Below are 19,192 nucleotides of genomic sequence, written 5' to 3' on the forward strand. Positions count from 1 at the left end.
TGAATATAGTAATCAGGTTCAGATGGATGCAGGTTGCAGTAGTTATTTGGAAATAAAAAGTTTTTACAGGAGAGACTAGCGTGGAGAGCTGCATCAAATCTGCGTTTGGACCGAAGACCACAACAATATTTTATTTCCACGAACTATGTGAATGTAACGTGTAATTTAGTTTTTATTTCATTAATTTGAGCGCTAACAGATGTTGCAAACTTTGGTTTTTAGAGCATTACCCAACCAACATAAAAAATAGCTTGGTGCACTAAAACTGTCCGTCACAGTTGATTTTAATTAATTTCATTTAAAAAAGCTCTGTTTACGAATAAGTCTCTCCATCTCAAATTTAAAATAAAATTTCAGCACGCTACCCGCTTGTACTATGCATCCACTGAAAAATGTGAACAGCATGTTTTTACTGTTGCTTCCAGTAAGTGGGAAGAGTAAAGGAGCCAATGTACCGAACTTACACCATCTTTAGAGTTACCGACAAGCGCAACTGACAGTTAAGCCCAGTTCCAGGAGGTGACTTGTCCAGACCGTCTCGAAATCCATTATAACCCATTACAACCCTCGTAAAAAAAGTAATATCCCTCGCATTGTCTTTTGGGTGCAGCAAAATTTCTCAAAATGGTCTATGGCATAAATTAAAATACCGCAACACACTGACTGGGAAAGCCTGATGTATGTTGTACTGAGAGGCGGAATCTCGAAATTTATCACTGAGAGATCTCGGGCGAGGGACTGAGGACACTGGAGTATGGGAAAAGGTGGATTTTAAAGAATGCATGAAAAATTGGCAAACAAGCTCTTCAGACTCACTGTAGTTGAACTCGAAATTAATGTAGGAAATGTAAACAGTATCACAATACCAGCACTGAATTTGTTATATTGTTACTAATACAAACGAACAGCTATCAGGCTTCGAGAACTACACTCCTGGAAATGGAAAAAAGAACACATTGACACCCGTGTGTCAGAACCACCATACTTGCTCCGGACACTGCGAGAGGGCTGTACAAGCAATGATCACACGCACGGCACAGCGGACACACCAGGAACCGCGGTGTTGGCCGTCGAATGGCGCTAGCGCTGCAACATTTGTGCACCGCCGCCGTCAGTGTCAGCCAGTTTGCCGTGGCATACGGAGCTCCATCGCAGTCTTTAACACTGGTAGCATGCCGCGACAGCGTGGACGTGAACCGTATGTGCAGTTGACGGACTTTGAGCGAGGGCGTATAGTGGGCATGCGGGAGGCCGGGTGGACGTACCGCCGAATTGCTCAACACGTGGGGCTTGAGGTCTCCACAGTACATCGATGTTGTCGCCAGTGGTCGGCGGAAGGTGCACGTGCCCGTCGACCTGGGACCGGACCGCAGCGACGCACGGATGCACGCCAAGACCGTAGGATCCTACGCAGTGCCGTAGGGGACCGCACCGCCACTTCCCAACAAATTAGGGACACTGTTGCTCCTGGGGTATCGGCGAGGACCATTCGCAACCGTCTCCATGAAGCTGGGCTACGGTCCCGCACACCGTTAGGCCGTCTTCCGCTCACGCCCCAACATCGTGCAGCCCGCCTCCAGTGGTGTCGCGACAGGCGTGAATGGAGGGACGAATGGAGACGTGTCGTCTTCAGCGATGAGAGTCGCTTCTGCCTTGGTGCCAATGATGGTCGTATGCGTGTTTGGCGCCGTGCAGGTGAGCGCCACAATCAGGACTGCATACGACCGAGGCACACAGGGCCAACACCCGGCATCATGTTGTGGGGAGCGATCTCCTACACTGGCCGTACACCACTGGTGATCGTCGAGGGGACACTGAATAGTGCACGGTACATCCAAACCGTCATCGAACCCATCGTTCTACCATTCCTAGACCGGCAAGGGAACTTGCTGTTCCAACAGGACAATGCACGTCCGCATGTATCCCGTGCCACCCAACGTGCTCTAGAAGGTGTAAGTCAACTACCCTGGCCAGCAAGATCTCCGGATCTGTCCCCCATTGAGCATGTTTGGGACTGGATGAAGCGTCGTCTCACGCGGTCTGCACGTCCAGCACGAACGCTGGTCCAACTGAGGCGCCAGGTGGAAATGGCATGGCAAGCCGTTCCACAGGACTACATCCAGCATCTCTACGATCGTCTCCATGGGAGAATAGCAGCCTGCATTGCTGCGAAAGGTGGATATACACTGTACTAGTGCCGACATTGTGCATGGTCTGTTGCCTGTGTCTATGTGCCTGTGGTTCTGTCAGTGTCATCATGTGATGTATCTGACCCCAGGAATGTGTCAATAAAGTTTCCCCTTCCTGGGACAATGAATTCACGGTGTTCTTATTTCAATTTCCAGGAGTGTATTATAATGTAATGAGTCTCACTCTTTCCGTACTTCATCCCTTGCAGAGGGTAAACAGAAAAATGAAATGGACTGCTCCTCTCAACTGAATACCTCTGTCTTGTGTGAGGAGGTGAGGACTTACCTCATTCGACACTAGCGTTAAGCGTAATCAGAATGGTGGAGCATGTAAACTAAACAAGGTGTAGTAAGGTTATGGAGCAATGTTAATCATGGGACATTTGACAGGCAAGTGTTCAAAGCATAGAGATGGAGGAGTATGTTTCTTAACCGCAGAAAGGCACATTAAAAAGCGAAAATATGAAGATTAGCAATCAAATTTAATTAATTGCGCTGATCACGATTTCTCCACTACAGATGAAGTGGTCAGTGGAAGAAAGTGCTAACCAGAGATGAAACAAATAGCTATTTGGCCGGATATTATATGTCTGGTCATCCTATACGTTGCTGGAATAGGCTGTGCATAATACGTATTGAGGACAGTACTCAGATAAAACGTGACGCCAGTGAGTAGAATGGAGCTTGCTGTTGAACAATGAAAGAAAGAGACATGGCCATCATCATCCACTGCATTGTTGTTTTGCACATAAAATCCAGAAAACATTCTAAAAAATGTTGAAGATGAAGTAGAATGTACATTAAATTCGTGTGTTTTCACTGTGTGACAGCTAGCCAAAGTTCACTGTTATTTATTGTGAGAAAACCTTTTATAACAAAATTTATATCTGCTGTTCTTTTTTGTCTTTTTTCGTTCCGTTTCCTCTGTAATATATCGAAACGTCGTTATCTAAGCGTTATGATGATGAAGCAGGTGTGTAAATATCTTTTCTGGAGTGTGCACACACATATGAAATGAAATTTAATGATGTGGAAGTGGTGGAAAGATAGAGAGAGAAAGACAGGAAATTTACAGAGCTGTATAAATCAGTGCTTTGATGATTATGTGGCAGATATGGAAATATTGTCTACACACATGTAAATGAAATTCAATGATAAAGCAATGCAGTATTTACACAGGTAGAAAATGTGTGTGTGTTTGTGTGTGTTGTATGCATGTGTGTGTATGTGTGTGTGTGTGTGTGTGTGTGTATGTGTGTACGAAGAAAAGAAAATTAATTTTTTGACGTAATAGTGGTCACCCGAGGGGAGTGAAGGCCACACTGTAAACTGAATGTCGTTGCCTGCCCCCCTTCCCCCTCCATCACAAATACAGAGGTGAAGCTTACATAATGTTTTCGGAAATATTGCATATCTTCGAACACAGCACCATTTTTAAGCAATTCAAACGAAGCTTTCATAATTTCACAGCTACATTCTGACGCTACCTACTATAGTTCTGTGACTGGTTGCCTCATTTTGATACTACACTGAGATTGGCTGGGGAAGGGGAAGGGGAAGGGGAAAGGGTGAGGGAAGGGCATGCAAACACTACTAGTGTACTTGCATCATCTTGAGTTTGTTTCCCATTTTTTAAAATTTTTTTTTAATTTCCCTCTACCACAACCGGGTTAGTTCCTTCATCTTGGATTCTGATTGGCTATTTCATTTTAATGTCTGAAGTTACACTGTGACTGACTATTTCATTGTAATAGCTCCTAAAATACTAAACTGTGTTTGGCTACAGAGGGGAGAAGGAGGTGTTGGGGAGGTGGGAGAGTCAGGGGGAGTGGATGGTTGGGTGAGGGACGTGTTGTTATGTTATGGTATAGATAAGGAAAGTGGGGCCTGAGGTTTCCACTTAGTGAAGTGTAATAAGTAGGTCAAAGTCACTGTAGAAACACTATTATGCGATTTTGTGAAATTTTCATAACTTGTTGAAAATCTGGTGTCTGTTGGACACTGACCTAGTGTCTGGTGTCAGTTGGATAGCAAAATTAGGCTATATGGACCACAAGGCGAATAGTTACCAGATATCCGTCTTGTGCTACCGCATTACACCATATCTACTTTTGGATTATATGTGTTCGTAGCATTGTTGATACCTGAAGCATTTGTTTATGTGTTCATTATTTTGTCTGCATACATTTTATACCCTTCGAAATATTGTTTCATTATATTTGAATTCTAGTCCATAATAATAACTGTAGTAAGTACACAGCACATACTTCTTGATTATTTGGGCCACATTATGTCACCACAGGTGACCAACGAAGCAATATGAAGAATACAATATAACCGTTATTCTGGCTTAGTTTACACCGCAGCAAGTGGGTCAAAGTCACTGTAGACATGCAGACCGACTACATGGGTGCGCCAGGGCTCGAGCACCCACATGCCTAATCCTGTGGGTGCGCCTCACCCACGGAACTTTAGTTTAATTGAAACAATACAAAATAAATATTTCTCTCTTGCCTTAATCAAAATGTAATGAACTATTAAAACACTGAGATGGAAGTTAAAATTTCTGATGTCTAAAACATTTCTGTTTCACATGTATTTGTGCAAAAGCAACCAAGCAACACAACCCCGTTCCTTGCCTTCCTCTGGCCAAGTCAAAGGCTCTCCCCAGAATAACAGTCGCACTATACTGTGAATGGAATCCCGTCTTTTCGGCTTGCTTTCATGTTTCAAAAATGGCTCTGAGCACTATGGGGCTCAACTGCTGTGGTCATAAGTCCCCTAGAACTTAGAACTACTTAAACCAAACTAACCTAAGGACAGCACACAACACCCAGCCATCACGAGGCAGAGAAAATCCCTGACCCCGCCGGGAATCGAACCCGGGAACCCGGGCGTGGGAAGCGAGAACGCTACCGCACGACCACGAGATGCGGGCGTTTCATGTTTCCTAACAAGTGATGCGACACAATACGCGTGCACTATTCGTCAATAATTACTGCCAATAATAAAGAATAATCCGAGATACAAGGAAGCCAATTGTTACAGATTAGCTCTTGTTCAGATGCAACATTTACACAATTTTTAGGAAGCAATGTCATCTGATACATCTTTAACAAAGAAATGGGACATTTTAATGGCTGTCTGGACATCACTGTGGCCAAGTAAAACAGTAAATTTGAGGCTATGCATAATGTTGACCATTTCTTGAAAAACATTTTCCTAAAATTTGTAAAATCTTCAGCCGACGAAAAGATTCACTACGCAGTAGTAATTCTACAAAATGCATGTGAGGAGGATTCATCCAGTAAATTCCAAGACCAAAAAGGTTCTGAAAAAAGAAATAGTGCCATTAACCTTGGTACCTGATTAACAAAAATAGTAGCAACGGAGAATCCTGTTGTAGCTGTAGAGTTCCAGGTTAATGCTCAAAAAGTTTCATGTTTTTGATTATTCTATTCCTGAACGCTTATTTTTGGAGCCCATACTTAGAAAGAACTACCTGTAGAATTCTATGACGCGAGTCAGAGCTAGTGAACTCGGCCTCCACAGTATCCATATGATCTATTGATGCCAGTGAAATAATCAGTACCTTCCATCACAGAAAGTACGCCACATGGTCCAATTTCACTAGCGGTCATGGTGAGTACAGTGTGGCTTTATAAGTACAAATCACTCAAATAACATACAGAACTGTAGGCCTATGCTTATTGACAATGACTGTCAATATGTTTAATTTTCAATAACATTTATCGGTATTAATAATTTTTATTTGATGCTTTGAATATAGTAAACGAATAATCCCTCTGTTCATATTAGATGGGATTTTACAACACACTCCATTAAATTTCTGTTTCTACTTGCTGTAATGATAGGGGGTAAGGATTTTTGTTTTTGCAGGCGGGCCTTTATCGCATTCGTTACGCCTCTGGATCTGTGGGTAAGCTCAATAAGATGTGAAGGCGAGTTTGATCTCTTTCCTGTTGCTCTTAAGTTAGCTGTGTTACCGACTGAGCTATGGTAGTCTCAACGTATGCTTACAGCACAGGTGTCTTTTTCTTTATCACAGCACAGATCTTTATGACAAAGGCAGTGTGAATAAAAGTGTACAAATGAAAGGTAACCTTTTTAAAAACACCGAGACTCCCCAGAAAACTTATACTGCAGCCCGTCATTGACAAGCACCCACAGAAATTTTGGGAATTAGGTGCCATTGACTGGAGATATATTACTACTTTGTGTTTGGTTAAACTCATAGACAAGAACATAAATACAATACGAAAACATAACTGGTATAGAAGATATTTGTAAATTCTTATTACAAACGTGTGAGGTATTTGAATATACAACAGATAAACTGATCAGACTAATCCTTACCAAACTGAACGTTAGTGTTTCTACCGACCTCTTCAACTGTTGCCCTTTATGATGTTAAATCACTACCATTGTCATCCGAATTCCAATCACAGCTGCATCACACACTTCTACGGAAGATTCATTGTAACTAGTATTGTGCTTGTATTACTCTTCAACTACAATTGTTTCATCAGCTACAACTGTTTCATGTATTGTCGTTCGTCATGGCACAGATATTTCATATATTTCTCAGTATTTTTTACGGTAACTTTTTGTTTTTGCGTGTTCTATTGCGACGATATTAATGTTATTCTAGGAATCGAACGTCATTTAGGGAAACCTGCTGGACAAATCTGGAATGTCAGTTCGTACCAAAGTGACAGCATAGGGAGGAAACGATAGTGGTAATCATCATACTGTTTCTCTGGTCTTTTTCACCTCTTGTAATGCAATGGGGCCTCAAAATCAAGATATAAGTGCCGTGGCTTTACTATAGTTATTATTGTGGAACAGAATTAAACTATCATGAAGCAATAGTTAGAAAAGTATTAATGATTAACATACAAACAAACGCTTCAAGTTACAACTATATTACAAAAGTGTTTTACCTAAAAGAAGTCTGTTCTCAGGTGCAGTAAAATGGTTGTCACGTCTGAGAATTAGAGGAGTGTTTTACATATATTTACGTGTAATTCCAGTCGTGCTGGTACTGAAATTCGCATGACTTTCTTAAGTCAGTTACCAAGTCATCTTATTCCACTTACTCCTAGTCCAATAGCTGATCCAGGAGAGGCACAGTACGGGCTGTACATATTCTTTGGAAGAAGTGGTCGAATGATAAAATGCTCTTACAAAGGCTCAGGAATATGTCTGAGTTTTTGAGCTTCACAGGCGTTAGCATTAACCGTCATGCGGGTATAGCCAAAAGATACAGCCATATAATTCTAGCATTGGTGCTATTACGACCCTCTTAAGTGTGTGGCAGATATTCCAGCCCGCCTGCTTCACAGTAATTAATTCTAACCCATAATTTCTGATTCTTTTTGGCGGGTATTCGTGGAACATATTAAAAACCGCTCTTCTTCCGATACTATCTATACCTTCTATCGTTAGTGTAATACGTCAGTTACGGCTTGAGAAATATATCCCTGAGATAATAAATATATCAGGATCACAGCACTATGCATAACTGTGACGTGCTTCAGAAAATTGATGAAGAAGGAAGAGGACCGTTTGAATTATGTTGCTGCAAATATATGGTAATGTTGGGTAAAGGTAAATAAAAGGTGAAATGGGGAAGTACTAGGAAAACCACAGTAATGGAGGTGGTAAGGAATGAAAATATCAAATGAACGATGGAAATACATTCCCTACTGGTATGTCCATATGAGACATGTGGATGGTAAAAGAATATCTCAAAAATCGTAGGGCGTGAAGTTGTGCAGTGGTTAAAACACTGGACTCGCATTCGGGAGGACGGCGCTTCAAATTCGCCGCCGACCAACTGAATTCAGATATTCCGTGAGTTCCCTAGAACGTTCCCGGCAAATGCCGAGATAGATCTTACGACAGGGCATGACCGAGCTTATTCCTCGTCTCTAATGACTTCATTGTCAACGGTACATTAAACTCAAATTTTGTTCAATTTTTGTTTTAGAAATGTGTGGATATGGATACTTCCAGCAAGGAGGAAGAGAGATGGATGCAGGAACTGAAGGAATTTCATAGGCTGTGCAGGAAAGATAGCTGGCGAATTTGTATGCGACGACATCTAGAAACGAATTTTGATTTTCTTTACAGTAACGAAAAAGTCTTTTGTGTGCTGCAACAACATTATTTGCAATAAGAAACGTTTCGCGCTTTATTATTCAATTGATGCTCAGATACATTACACTTTTACTTTTACAAAACTAATAACAGATTTAAAGCAGTTCGCATCTTGATTTGTGTGTAAAATGCTACTTTTTTTTAAAATTTACATTCACATATCCTGACGAGTTTAGCCGTTTTTTCTCCATGTGACCACAGGTCTACTTATACTCTGCAGCCAGGTCATTGCAGGTGGAAAAGTCAGTTCCATTAATTACAAACCGATATGTAGTACATAAATCAGCTGCAGATAATGACTAAGCCAGTGCATAGTAATCTGCAGGAATAGCGAACTGGTTGTGAAAGTAAGTGTAGAAGCAAAGTTATATAGCACCAGGCGATGATTACAAAATCTAAAACAAGTTATCAGTGTTGCAAGGTGTGAGTGTATAGGTGAAGACATGAGGTCAGCATCAAAAAAGTTGAAAGGCTGATGAGTGATAAAGGGCGGACTAAATGATTCACTGTCTCACATCCGTGTTTATAATTAAAATGATCCGGTTAGTGAGGAGACAAGGTACGAATTAACGTGAAGCGAGCCAGTATGATTCGCCAGTATCTGTCTCTTTATCGCCTGAGTGCGGTAGCAACTGTAGTCACCGTGACGCTGCACTTCCACCGCTATAAAGGCAGGCCGTAGCCTCCCATGCCCATATAGACTCCAAGGCATCGCAAGCAGATCTTTCCCCAGCTCATCGCAGCCAGACGCCACACCTGGTATGTAATGTACCGACACCAATTCTCCTAGCTGTATCACATAAATAATTACATGTTTCAAGAGTGGTTGGGTTGTTTGGGGGGCTGACCAAACAGTGAGGTCATCGATCTCATCGGATTAGGGAAGAAAGTCGGCCGTGCCCTTTCAAAGGAACCATCTCGGCATTTGCCTGGATCGAGTTAGGGAATTGACGGAAAACCTAAATCAGGATGGCCGGATGTAGGATTGAACCATCGTCGTCCTCCCGAATGCGAGTCCAGTGTGCTACCCACTGCGCCACCTCGCTTGGTTTTCAAGAGGAGTAACTAGTCATCATAAAAGCCAATTTAATCTTTTATATGAGACACTAGCTTAGCACGCGGAATTGCCCGGTTACGTATACTGTCGCAACACGAAAAACTAATTAACGTAGAGTAACGAAATTTCGGAAATAAATTTGTCTAGGTAGATTATATAAGCCAGTGACATTACCAGATTACAGGTTAATGTAAGCGTGAAAAATGCCATTGGAAATGGGAAATGCTGGTACATTAATTAGCAGCGTAGCCACCAAAATTTTGAATGTAAGCATGCTAACGTGCATGCATTGCGCTGTACAAGTACCGTAAGTCAGTTTGTAAGATGGAGTTCCAAGCCTGTTGCACTTAGTCGGCCAATAAAGGGACACGGTTAATGCCGTTTGTGGATAACGCCGAAGTTGTCGTCCAATAATATCCCATGTGTTCAACTGGAGACGGATCTCGTAATCGAGCAGGCCAAAGTAACATGTCGGCACTCTGCAGACCATTTTGGGTTACGAAAGCGGTATGTTAGCGACAGTTATCCTGTTGGAGTACAGTCCCTGGAATGTTGTTCAAGAATAGCGGCACAACAAGGCGAATGACTTGCAGTCAGGGTGAGTGGGATAACCACAGGAGTGCTCCTGCTGTCATACGAAATCGCACCCCAGAACGAAACAGCAGGTGCAGGTCCAGCGTATCTAACACGCAGACAGGTTGGTTGCAGGCCCTCTACTGTCCTTCTTCTAGCCAACACAGTTATCACCGGCACCGAGGCAGAACCAGCTTTCATCAGAAAACGCAACAGACCTCCACGCTGCCCGCCAATGAGCTCGCCCTAGACACGACTGAAGTCGCAAATGACGGTGGTTTTTGGGACAAGTGGAGTGCACGCTACAGAGCCACTAGATCCGAGGTGACCTTGAAGTATCCTTTTTTACATCAGTTCGTTGTGTCACTGTGATGCCAACTGCTGCTGAAATTGGTGCTGCAGATGCAGTACGGCGTGCCAGAGCGATAAGCCGACTACAATCGTAGTGCGCCGTGGCCATCCCGTCTATCATGTGCAGTGGCTACATTCATATCAAGTCTTTCTGTAATAACTCAGAAGGAACATTCAGCTTTCAGTAGCCCTATTACGAGGCCTCGTTTAAACTCGGTGAGGTGTTTATAACTGCTTCTTTGTTGCGTTAAAGGCATTCTTGACTAACATCAACTAACCACGACCAACAGTGTGTATTTAAAGCAACCGTGATTTGAATCCTCATCTGATTTGCACTACTAGCGTCACTCTTATACTATAGGTGAGAAATTTTAATAGGCATAACCTTTCTGATTTAGAAATTTGCATACCAACTTTCGTTTATGTCGCATAACTCCTTCTTGGTGTTGGGAATTTTTGCAGTCAATGTATATACTCGACTCTTCTATTTATTAGTCTGTCTCCTTTCCTGGAGACACTGGAATGTTTCAGATACAGTGTATAATGGCAAGACAGTGATTCAGGAACCAGTTTTTAAATTGTAAGACATTTCCAGGGGCAAATATGGACTCTGACCACAATCTACTGGTTACGAACTGTAGACTAAAACTGAAGAAATTGCAAAAAGGTGGGAATTTAAGGAGAAGGGACCTGGATAAACTGAAAGAACCAGAGGATGTAGAGAATTACTGAGACAGCATTTGGGAACGATTGACAAGAACGGGGAAAGAAATATAGTAGAAGAAGCACTCGCAATTTTGGGAGACGAAATATTGAAGGCTGCAGAGGATCAAATACGTCAAAAGACGAGGGCTAGTAGAAATCCATGGGTACCAGGAGAAATATTGAGTTTAACTGACGCAAGGAGAAAATATAAATATGCAGTAAATGAAGCAGACAAAACGGAATACAAACGTCTCAAAAATGAGATCGACAGGCAGTGCAGAACGACTAAGAAGGGATGGCTAGAGGACAAATATCAGAATGTAGAGGCATACATCACTAGGGGTGAGATAGATACTGCCTACAGGACAGGAGAAAAGAGAACCGCTCGTATGAATATCAAGATTTCAGATGGACAACCAGTTCCAAGCAAAGAAGGAAAGGCAGAAGGGTGGAAAGAGTATATAGAGGGTCTGTACAAGGGCGATGTACTTGAGGGCTATATTATGGAGATGGAATAGGACGTAAATGAAGATGAAATGGGAGATATGGTACTGTTTGAAGAGTTTGACAGAGCACTGAAAGGCATAAATCGAAAGAAGGCCCCTGGAGTAGACAACATTCCATTAGAACTACTGACAGCGTTGGGAGAGCCAGCCATGACAAAACTCTACCACCTGCTGGGAAAGATGTATGAGACAGGCGAAATACCTTCAGACTTCAAGAGGAATATAATAATTCCAATCTCAAAGAAAGCCGGCGTTGACATGTGTAAAAATTACCAAACTATCGGTTTAATAAGTCACGGCAGCGAAATACTAACATTGATTCTTTACAGACGAATGGAAAAACTGGTAGAAGCCGTGTTCGGGAAAGATCAATTTGGAAAATGCTTTTTTATTCTAGTTGGTAATTTTCACCATGTGGACGATGTGGCCTATTCTACACCATATTTTAAATCTATGTGACGATGCTATGCTGATTATATTTATATGTTTTGACGATGCCATTATGGCCGTATCACTTTAGGACATGGTGTAAAAAAGATCTGAGGATGGTCATTACAGACTGAAACCGGTCATTGTCTAAAGAATTCATTTGTGATCAGAACTGGAATAAAAAAGCATTTTACAGTATTGGATCACTGTTTGTACCCGACATTATGTCGCAGTTGGTAAGATCAATTTGGATTCTGTAGAAATGTTGAAACGCGTGAGGCAATAGTGACCTTACGCATTATCTTAGAAGATAAATTAAGGAAAGGAAAACCTACGTTTCTAGCATTTGTAGACTTAGAGAAAGCTTTCGACAGTATTGACTGGAATACACTCTTTCAAGTTATGAAGGTGGCAGGGGTCAAATATAGTGAGGGAAAAGCTATTTTTACAGAAGCCAGATGGCAGTTATAAGAGTCGAGGGGCATGAACGGGAAGCAGTGATTGAGGAGGAAGTGAGACAGGGTTGTAGCCTATCCCCGATGTTGTTCAATCTACATGTTGAGCAGGCAGTAAGGTAAACGAAAGAACAATTTGGAGTAGGAATTAAAATCCATGGAGAAGAAATAAAAACTTTGAGGTTTGCCCATGACATTGTAATCCTGTCAGAGACAGCAAAGGACCTGGAAGGGCAGTTGAACGGAACAGACACTGACTTGAAAGAAGGATATAAGCAAAACGCGGATAATGGAATGCAGTCGAATTAAATCATGTGATACTGAGGGAATTAGGTTAGGAAATGAGACACTTAAAGTAGTAGACGAGTTTTGCTATTTGGGGAGCAAAATAACTGTTGATGGTCAAAGTATAGAGGATATAAAATGTAGACTGGCAATGGCAGAGAAAGCGTTTCTGATGAAGAGAAATTTGTTAACATCGAGTATAGATTTAAGTGTCAGGAAGTCTTTTCTGAAAGTATCTGTGTAGAGTGTAGCCATGTCTAGAAATCAAATATGGACGATAAATAGTTTAGATAAGAAGGGAATATAAGCTTTCGAAATGTGGTGCTACAGAAGAATACTGAAGATTAGATAGGTAGATCATGCAACTAATGAGGAGGTACAAATTAGAATTGGGGAAAAGAGGAATTTGTGGCACAACTTGATTAGAAGAAGGGATCGATTGGTAGGACATGTTCTGAGGCATCAAGGACTACCAAGTTAGTATTGGAGGGCAGCGTGCAGGGTAAAAATCGTAGAGGGAGACCAAGAGATGAATACGCTAAGCAGATTCAGAAGGATGTAGGTTGCAGTAGGTACTTGGAGATGAAGAGGCTTGCACAGGATAGAGAAGCATGGAGAGCTGCATCAAACCTGTCTCTGGACTCAAGACCACAACAACAACAACAACAACTCCTTCCCCTCTCTCTATCATCTCCTCCTCTTCCCCTCTCTGTGTCTCTGTCCATTGGCTCACCCTACCTCTGTCAATCTGTACTTCCCCCTCTGTCAATCTCCTTATCGAACCCTCTAAGACAATCTCCTCCACATCTCTATCTTCTCCACACCTCACGTAAATCCCTATTCTCGTTTCGCCTCTCTCTATCCATCTCCCCCTCTCTCTGTTCATCTCTTCAAACTCTCTCTGTGTCTGTTCATCTTCTCCCACTCATTCTCTCTCCATGTTAGCACCGCATCCCCCTTAGGAGGTCGCTGATTCTTTCACCCACAGTATTTCTCTCTAGATGGTAAATACTAAGTAGTATGCGTACCAAGTTTGGTTGAAATCGATCCAGGAGTTCAGCCAGAACTTTATGACCACCTACTTTACAGCCGGTATGTCCACTTTTGACAAGGAAAACAGCGGCGACACGTCGTGGCATGGAAGCAAAGAGGCCTTGATAGATCGCTGGTGGGAGTTGGCACCACATATAGGCACACAAATCACCGTATTCAAATAAATTCCGGGGAAGTTTGACGAGTTCTGACGCCACATTCAGTTACATCCCAGTCATGGTGTCTTGCACGAGCTCCACTGGATGCCCACGTGGAAGTTCCCCAGCATAATGGAGCCGCCATGAGCTTGTCTCTGTCTAGCCGTAAAGGTGGCAAGGAACTGTTCCCCTGGAAGACGACGGATTCGCGTCCTCCTATTGGCGCTGTGGCAGAGCGTTGCATGGTATAATGAATCCCAAAGCTATCAGGATTCATCATACCATTCAACGGTCTGTCACTGCACCAACGTCCAGCGCCGAAGGAACCACGCCCATTTCATTTCTAGTTGCTGATGCTGTGCTGTTAACATTGGGACATGCATGGGTCATCGGTTGCGGAGGTCGATTGTTAGGAGTGTTAGGTACTCTGTGTGTTCGGACACATTTTTACTCTGACCAACACTAACTAATGTCTGATGTTAGTCCCGCCACAGTTTGATGCCTATCTTGTTTCACCAGTCTGCCCATTCTGCGGTGACCAACAAATGTAATGAGTGGTGGCCGCCCAACCCCGTGGTGTCACCTTGGTTTTGCCATGTGTTGAAGACACTCACAACACCACTCATCGGACATTCAAGTCGTGCAGCTTCCGAAATGCTTGTGACGCCGAGACTCCGGGCCATCAAAATCGGCCCTCCGTCATATTCAGATGAACCGCACGCCGCCCCCATTTTACATACAGACAGCATACTCACTGATAATACACGCACCGTGCGTGTCTAACACTCATACCTCGCCAGGTGACGCTGCTGTCGCTTGGACGGTTTTATATCGATATTAGATCGGTGGTCATAATATTCTGGCTCATCAGTAGAAACTGGATTATATATATCATAAAAACCTTAAAATATGCTTGCAAATATGCATGAAAAATAAGCAAGTTCAAAAAATAAGAAAAAAAACATGGTGGTTAATGCCTGCAGTAATCCCAAAGTCGAAGCTGTGCATATCAATTACTAGGAAGAGCGCTGGCCACGCGAGAAATCAGTACATTTAGAACACTGATATCATTTTCTAAATACATTCTGGTAGAAGCTGGGAAGGGCCTTTCTGGTATTATTATCTAAAAACTTGCAAAATGGGGACACATGTCGTGTTTCAAGAATTGTTCCTGCTTTGCTATTGTTGTCGGTAACAAACGGATGCCATACGAGTGAGTCGCAGCGAAACCAACTTCGAGATACAACACACGGAGAGGGGCGCGCTCAAGAGCTCCGTAATATTTTATTTAAATATGAATTTTTTTGAGCAGCATTAACTTTTAATTAATACTATTTGACCAAAGCATCATTTACAATTTATTTTACATTTTTTACTATTGTAAACATAAACGACGACCAATTACTGATCCAATGTTCGGTAGTAAGATTGTGTCTTTGATCACTCAAAACATTTTTGTAAGCAGAAAAGGACTGTTCTACAGATCTTTGTCCCGATAGTGTGTGGCAGTGGTTACATTTAAAACATGCCAAGAATCTTAACACGAGTATTTACTTCCACTCATCAACCATGTCGTATGTATCATGGCCGGTAATGGTCTTATAACACTCCATACGGATACGCCCTAAGCCGCTTTCGTATCTGAAGATGTCACCTCCCTGTCAAGGGACAAATTTTGCTGCTTCAATTAATACTCAACATACTCAGCATAATAAATTTTAAGTAAAAATTATAATAGAAAAGTGTTCGAATACTTTGAGTTAAAAAAGCTTTTCTGTCGGCGCTGGTGTTGATTAGAATTCAAAGACGGGAGTGTTAATAACCGAAATTCTATTTCTGCAAACAGTCTTTGCATTTCTTCCGAGTACTCTCTGCTATGCTGCGAAAGAATGTGCTTGTCACAAGCACGCAAGTCTTAGAGGTTCAAGGAACGTCATTAGTTGTCCTCCTTAGATGCGCCGTTAAATACTTTCCTGTATCTAGTAACGCCTTTAAACGTGGCTAGCTGAGCCCTCCGTTCCTCCATACATATAACTACAACCTGTAATGAGAAAACAGCTGAGGAACTGTAAGTTTCATCATTGCGGAATTAATACGAGTACTTGTGACGTACTTTTGTTACAGACTATCAGACTGGTGACAATGTGACGTAAACCAAACTGAAAATGTATCCACAATCACCGGCTTATTATAACGCTAATTCAAAATAAGCTTTACTCCGCCGGCCGAGGTAGCAGAGCGGTTCTAGGCGCTACAGTCTGGAACCGCGCGACATCTACGGTCGCAGGTTCGAATCCTGCCTCGGGCATGGATGTGTGTGATGTCCTTAGGTTAGTTATGTTTAAGTAGTTCTACGTTCTAGGGGACTGATGACCTCAGAAGTTAAGTCCCATAGTGCTCAGAGCCATTTATTTACATTTATTCGTATATTTCGTATTTTCTTAACAAATTCGTTAAGCTGAGAAAACTTACTTGTATTCTCCTGTTTGCTGCACAATGCGCCAAGTGACAATGTGCTGTGGAGATGGGGCTGTTTTTGCGAAAGTTAATCTTTTATTGTTAAACTTATTTTTCAGAAAGCAAAATGGCTCCGCTGATTCTTTACAACCATCCCTTGAGCCCTCCATGCCGTCTGGTACGACTGGTCGCCGGTATCATCGGTGTTGATCTCAAAATAGAGGATGTAAAGGATCTCTATAAGGACTTGAAGACGCCTGAAATGTTGAAGGTAAACTGTGTGTTACTGATTACCTAAGTTGCCTAATTCATTATTTATTGAGCGCAAGAATATGCTTTCACAAAAGTTCGAAGATGATAGTTTGTATGGAAGAAAACTATTTAAATTGCTTCCGATGAGGGAAGGAAATTTCATGGGAAACATCCAGGCATTCGGTTTAGTTGTGTAGGGAATTAATGGAAAGCATTTTCTGTATAGTATCCCAATATAGGATTCCGATGACTCGCAGCTGCCTCTCTTCACTCGAATGATTTAGATGAGAAAATGCTCGTAAACTATCGTTAGCTTTGACACCAGCGGACTTCTTTACGTGGGACCATCAGAGGAATTTGGTTTTGTTGTATTCTAATCGCGTTCAGATGGTGGAAGATCACGTGGTTTGCATTTTAATGACATTCAAGTTTTTCAGCCAGAAAAGCAGAACTCAATAGATGCACTTACTGACTGTGCTGAAAGTAGACAAATCACGCCATCACCTTTCTAACAGTGAGTAATAACAGAATGTTTCGGTGGTTAAGTGGGCACATGTTACACTAAATATTCAAATGTGTCTGTGGCAATGCTGAGATGGCACAAGAACTTTTTTCCATTATTTTTCGCTTCTTTCACATCTGGCAGTGATTTGTAGATTTTGTAAGCATAAGTTCGGCTCATGTGTACCAATGTGCACAGCTTTTATTAATTCACACTTTAAACAGACACAGAACAACGATCAAATTGATAAAACTTGAACGCGATGGGTGCGGCGCAGCGAGCGCACTTTATTGTGGAAGAATAGTACCGGAAACTCCGTGAATCCTCACAAAGTCACTATCGGCACTGCAAGTAAAAGTCCGTATAGCAATCTGTAGCCGAAACCATTAGAGACAGCCAGGTTCAAGTGCGTCATGAGAGAATGTCAACAGTCTTCGCTTAGCAAACACAATGTCAATGGAGCTCTTGCCCCCTGCTTATAAAGGCATTTTGGCCTCGAAGTAACGGCACCAGATGAGTCAATACAAGCGACCCTGTCGTCAGTCGCGTGCACTGCGATCTGTGTCACTCGAAAACGTCGATATTTTCTGTAGCGGGATCGATGTCATTATCCGTGAAAAACAGGAAAGCGCGGCGTGCTCCGGAGTGAAAAAATAGGTTCAAGTGGCTCTGAGCACTATGGGACTCAACATCTGAGGTCATCAGTCCCCTAGAACTTAGAACTACTTAAACCTAACTAACCTAAGGACATCACACACATGTATGCCCGAGGCAGGATTTGAACCTGCGACTGTAGCGGTCACGCGATTCCAGACTGAGGCGCCTAGAACCCCTCGGCCACACCGGCCGGCTGCTCTCGAGTCAATGTCAGAAAGTACGTTCCCCTTTTAGTCTATGGGTAAGTCGATTCAGTGGTTGGATGATGCCAAGGACATGCCACCTCCAACAAGACAAAGCACTATGGATTTTATTTTGAAACCAACCTTCAGGATAAAAACCTCAGTACGTACTTGTTTGAAGTGAAACAGATACTACTGTCACTTCACTTATTCCTACCGCATCATCATACACAGAGTGATCGGAAGTTCCTGTTACAAACAAACAAATGTTCCATTTCCGGTCTACGACTGTTTTAGTTCAGATGTGCAACACATCCACGTCTGCTGAGGGAAAGAGAAAACTCTCAGAGTTTCTTTTCCGGGTGTATAATGGGGTGGACAGGGTATTGTGTATTATTTCTTGTAGGGTCGTACTTTTCGAGACTCCTGTAGAGACAGAGAAGGATCTGATGGCACGAGTTCTGGCCGTTGCGCCGGAAACGGGAGGGACCCATGTGGCATGGAGTGGCAGGTCGTCGTAGACATTCTGCAAGCATCGATTAATATCTGCGATGGTCTGCTTTCGCATCAAAAGAAATTCAGTGACAGCTGTCTACTTAGATGCCATTTTGAAGTCTATGTATAGCGCGACCACATAAATCATGAAAATATAGGGGCTGAAGCGAAAATATTCATCGATGTCCCAAAACAAATTCCAGAGTTTTTCAACCGAAGCTAGCCAAAAAAAAGTGTTGCATTACATACTGAAGGTCCCTCGTAACATCATAAAAAAAGGTGAATACAGTAGTGTCAACTATCTGGTTCGCGACTAACCAGCACCTCATACTGTACAGCCTTCACAAAATATAGCTTTGTAAACGCATTGCAAGTGACCGTCTGCATCAGTACCCCTAAGTACTGAGTGCATAATTTCACGTTTCATGTAGTTAGTTAGAAAGCATTTTAAAATGTAACTCAGTGAGAGCTGTCTGCTTCGAAAGCACCTTGGTTAGAGACCTCATTCTGAAGGCCACGTATAGTGCCGCCACTGTCGGAACTTCATGGAACTATAGTGGCTGAAGTGTGAATATTCCACGGTGTCCATCAATGAATTCTGGCCGCGCGGTATAGCCGTGCGGTCTAGAGCGTTGAAGCTTCGAGTCCCCCGTTGAAGGTTCGAGTCCTCTCTCGTGCATGGGTGTGTGTGTCGTACTTACCGTAAGTTAGTTTCGGTTAGATT

General features: G+C 42.5%; 1 protein-coding gene across 1 annotated transcript in view; it reads left to right on the forward strand.

Moving 5' to 3' along the window:
- The first annotated feature begins 9,083 nt into the window (after positions 1-9,083).
- LOC126234708 (glutathione S-transferase 1-like) overlaps positions 9,084-19,192 on the forward strand; it is a 29,380-nt gene continuing 19,271 nt past the window's right edge. Inside the window, exons 1-2 of the mRNA XM_049943454.1 lie at positions 9,084-9,131; positions 16,500-16,651. Of these exons, the coding sequence (XP_049799411.1) occupies positions 16,508-16,651 (144 nt within the window). The 5' untranslated portion in view covers positions 9,084-9,131; positions 16,500-16,507. The remainder of the gene's footprint in view (positions 9,132-16,499; positions 16,652-19,192) is intronic.

The sequence above is a fragment of the Schistocerca nitens genome, chromosome 2 (assembly GCF_023898315.1).
Source record: "Schistocerca nitens isolate TAMUIC-IGC-003100 chromosome 2, iqSchNite1.1, whole genome shotgun sequence".
In the NCBI taxonomy this organism is placed as follows: domain Eukaryota; kingdom Metazoa; phylum Arthropoda; class Insecta; order Orthoptera; family Acrididae; genus Schistocerca; species Schistocerca nitens.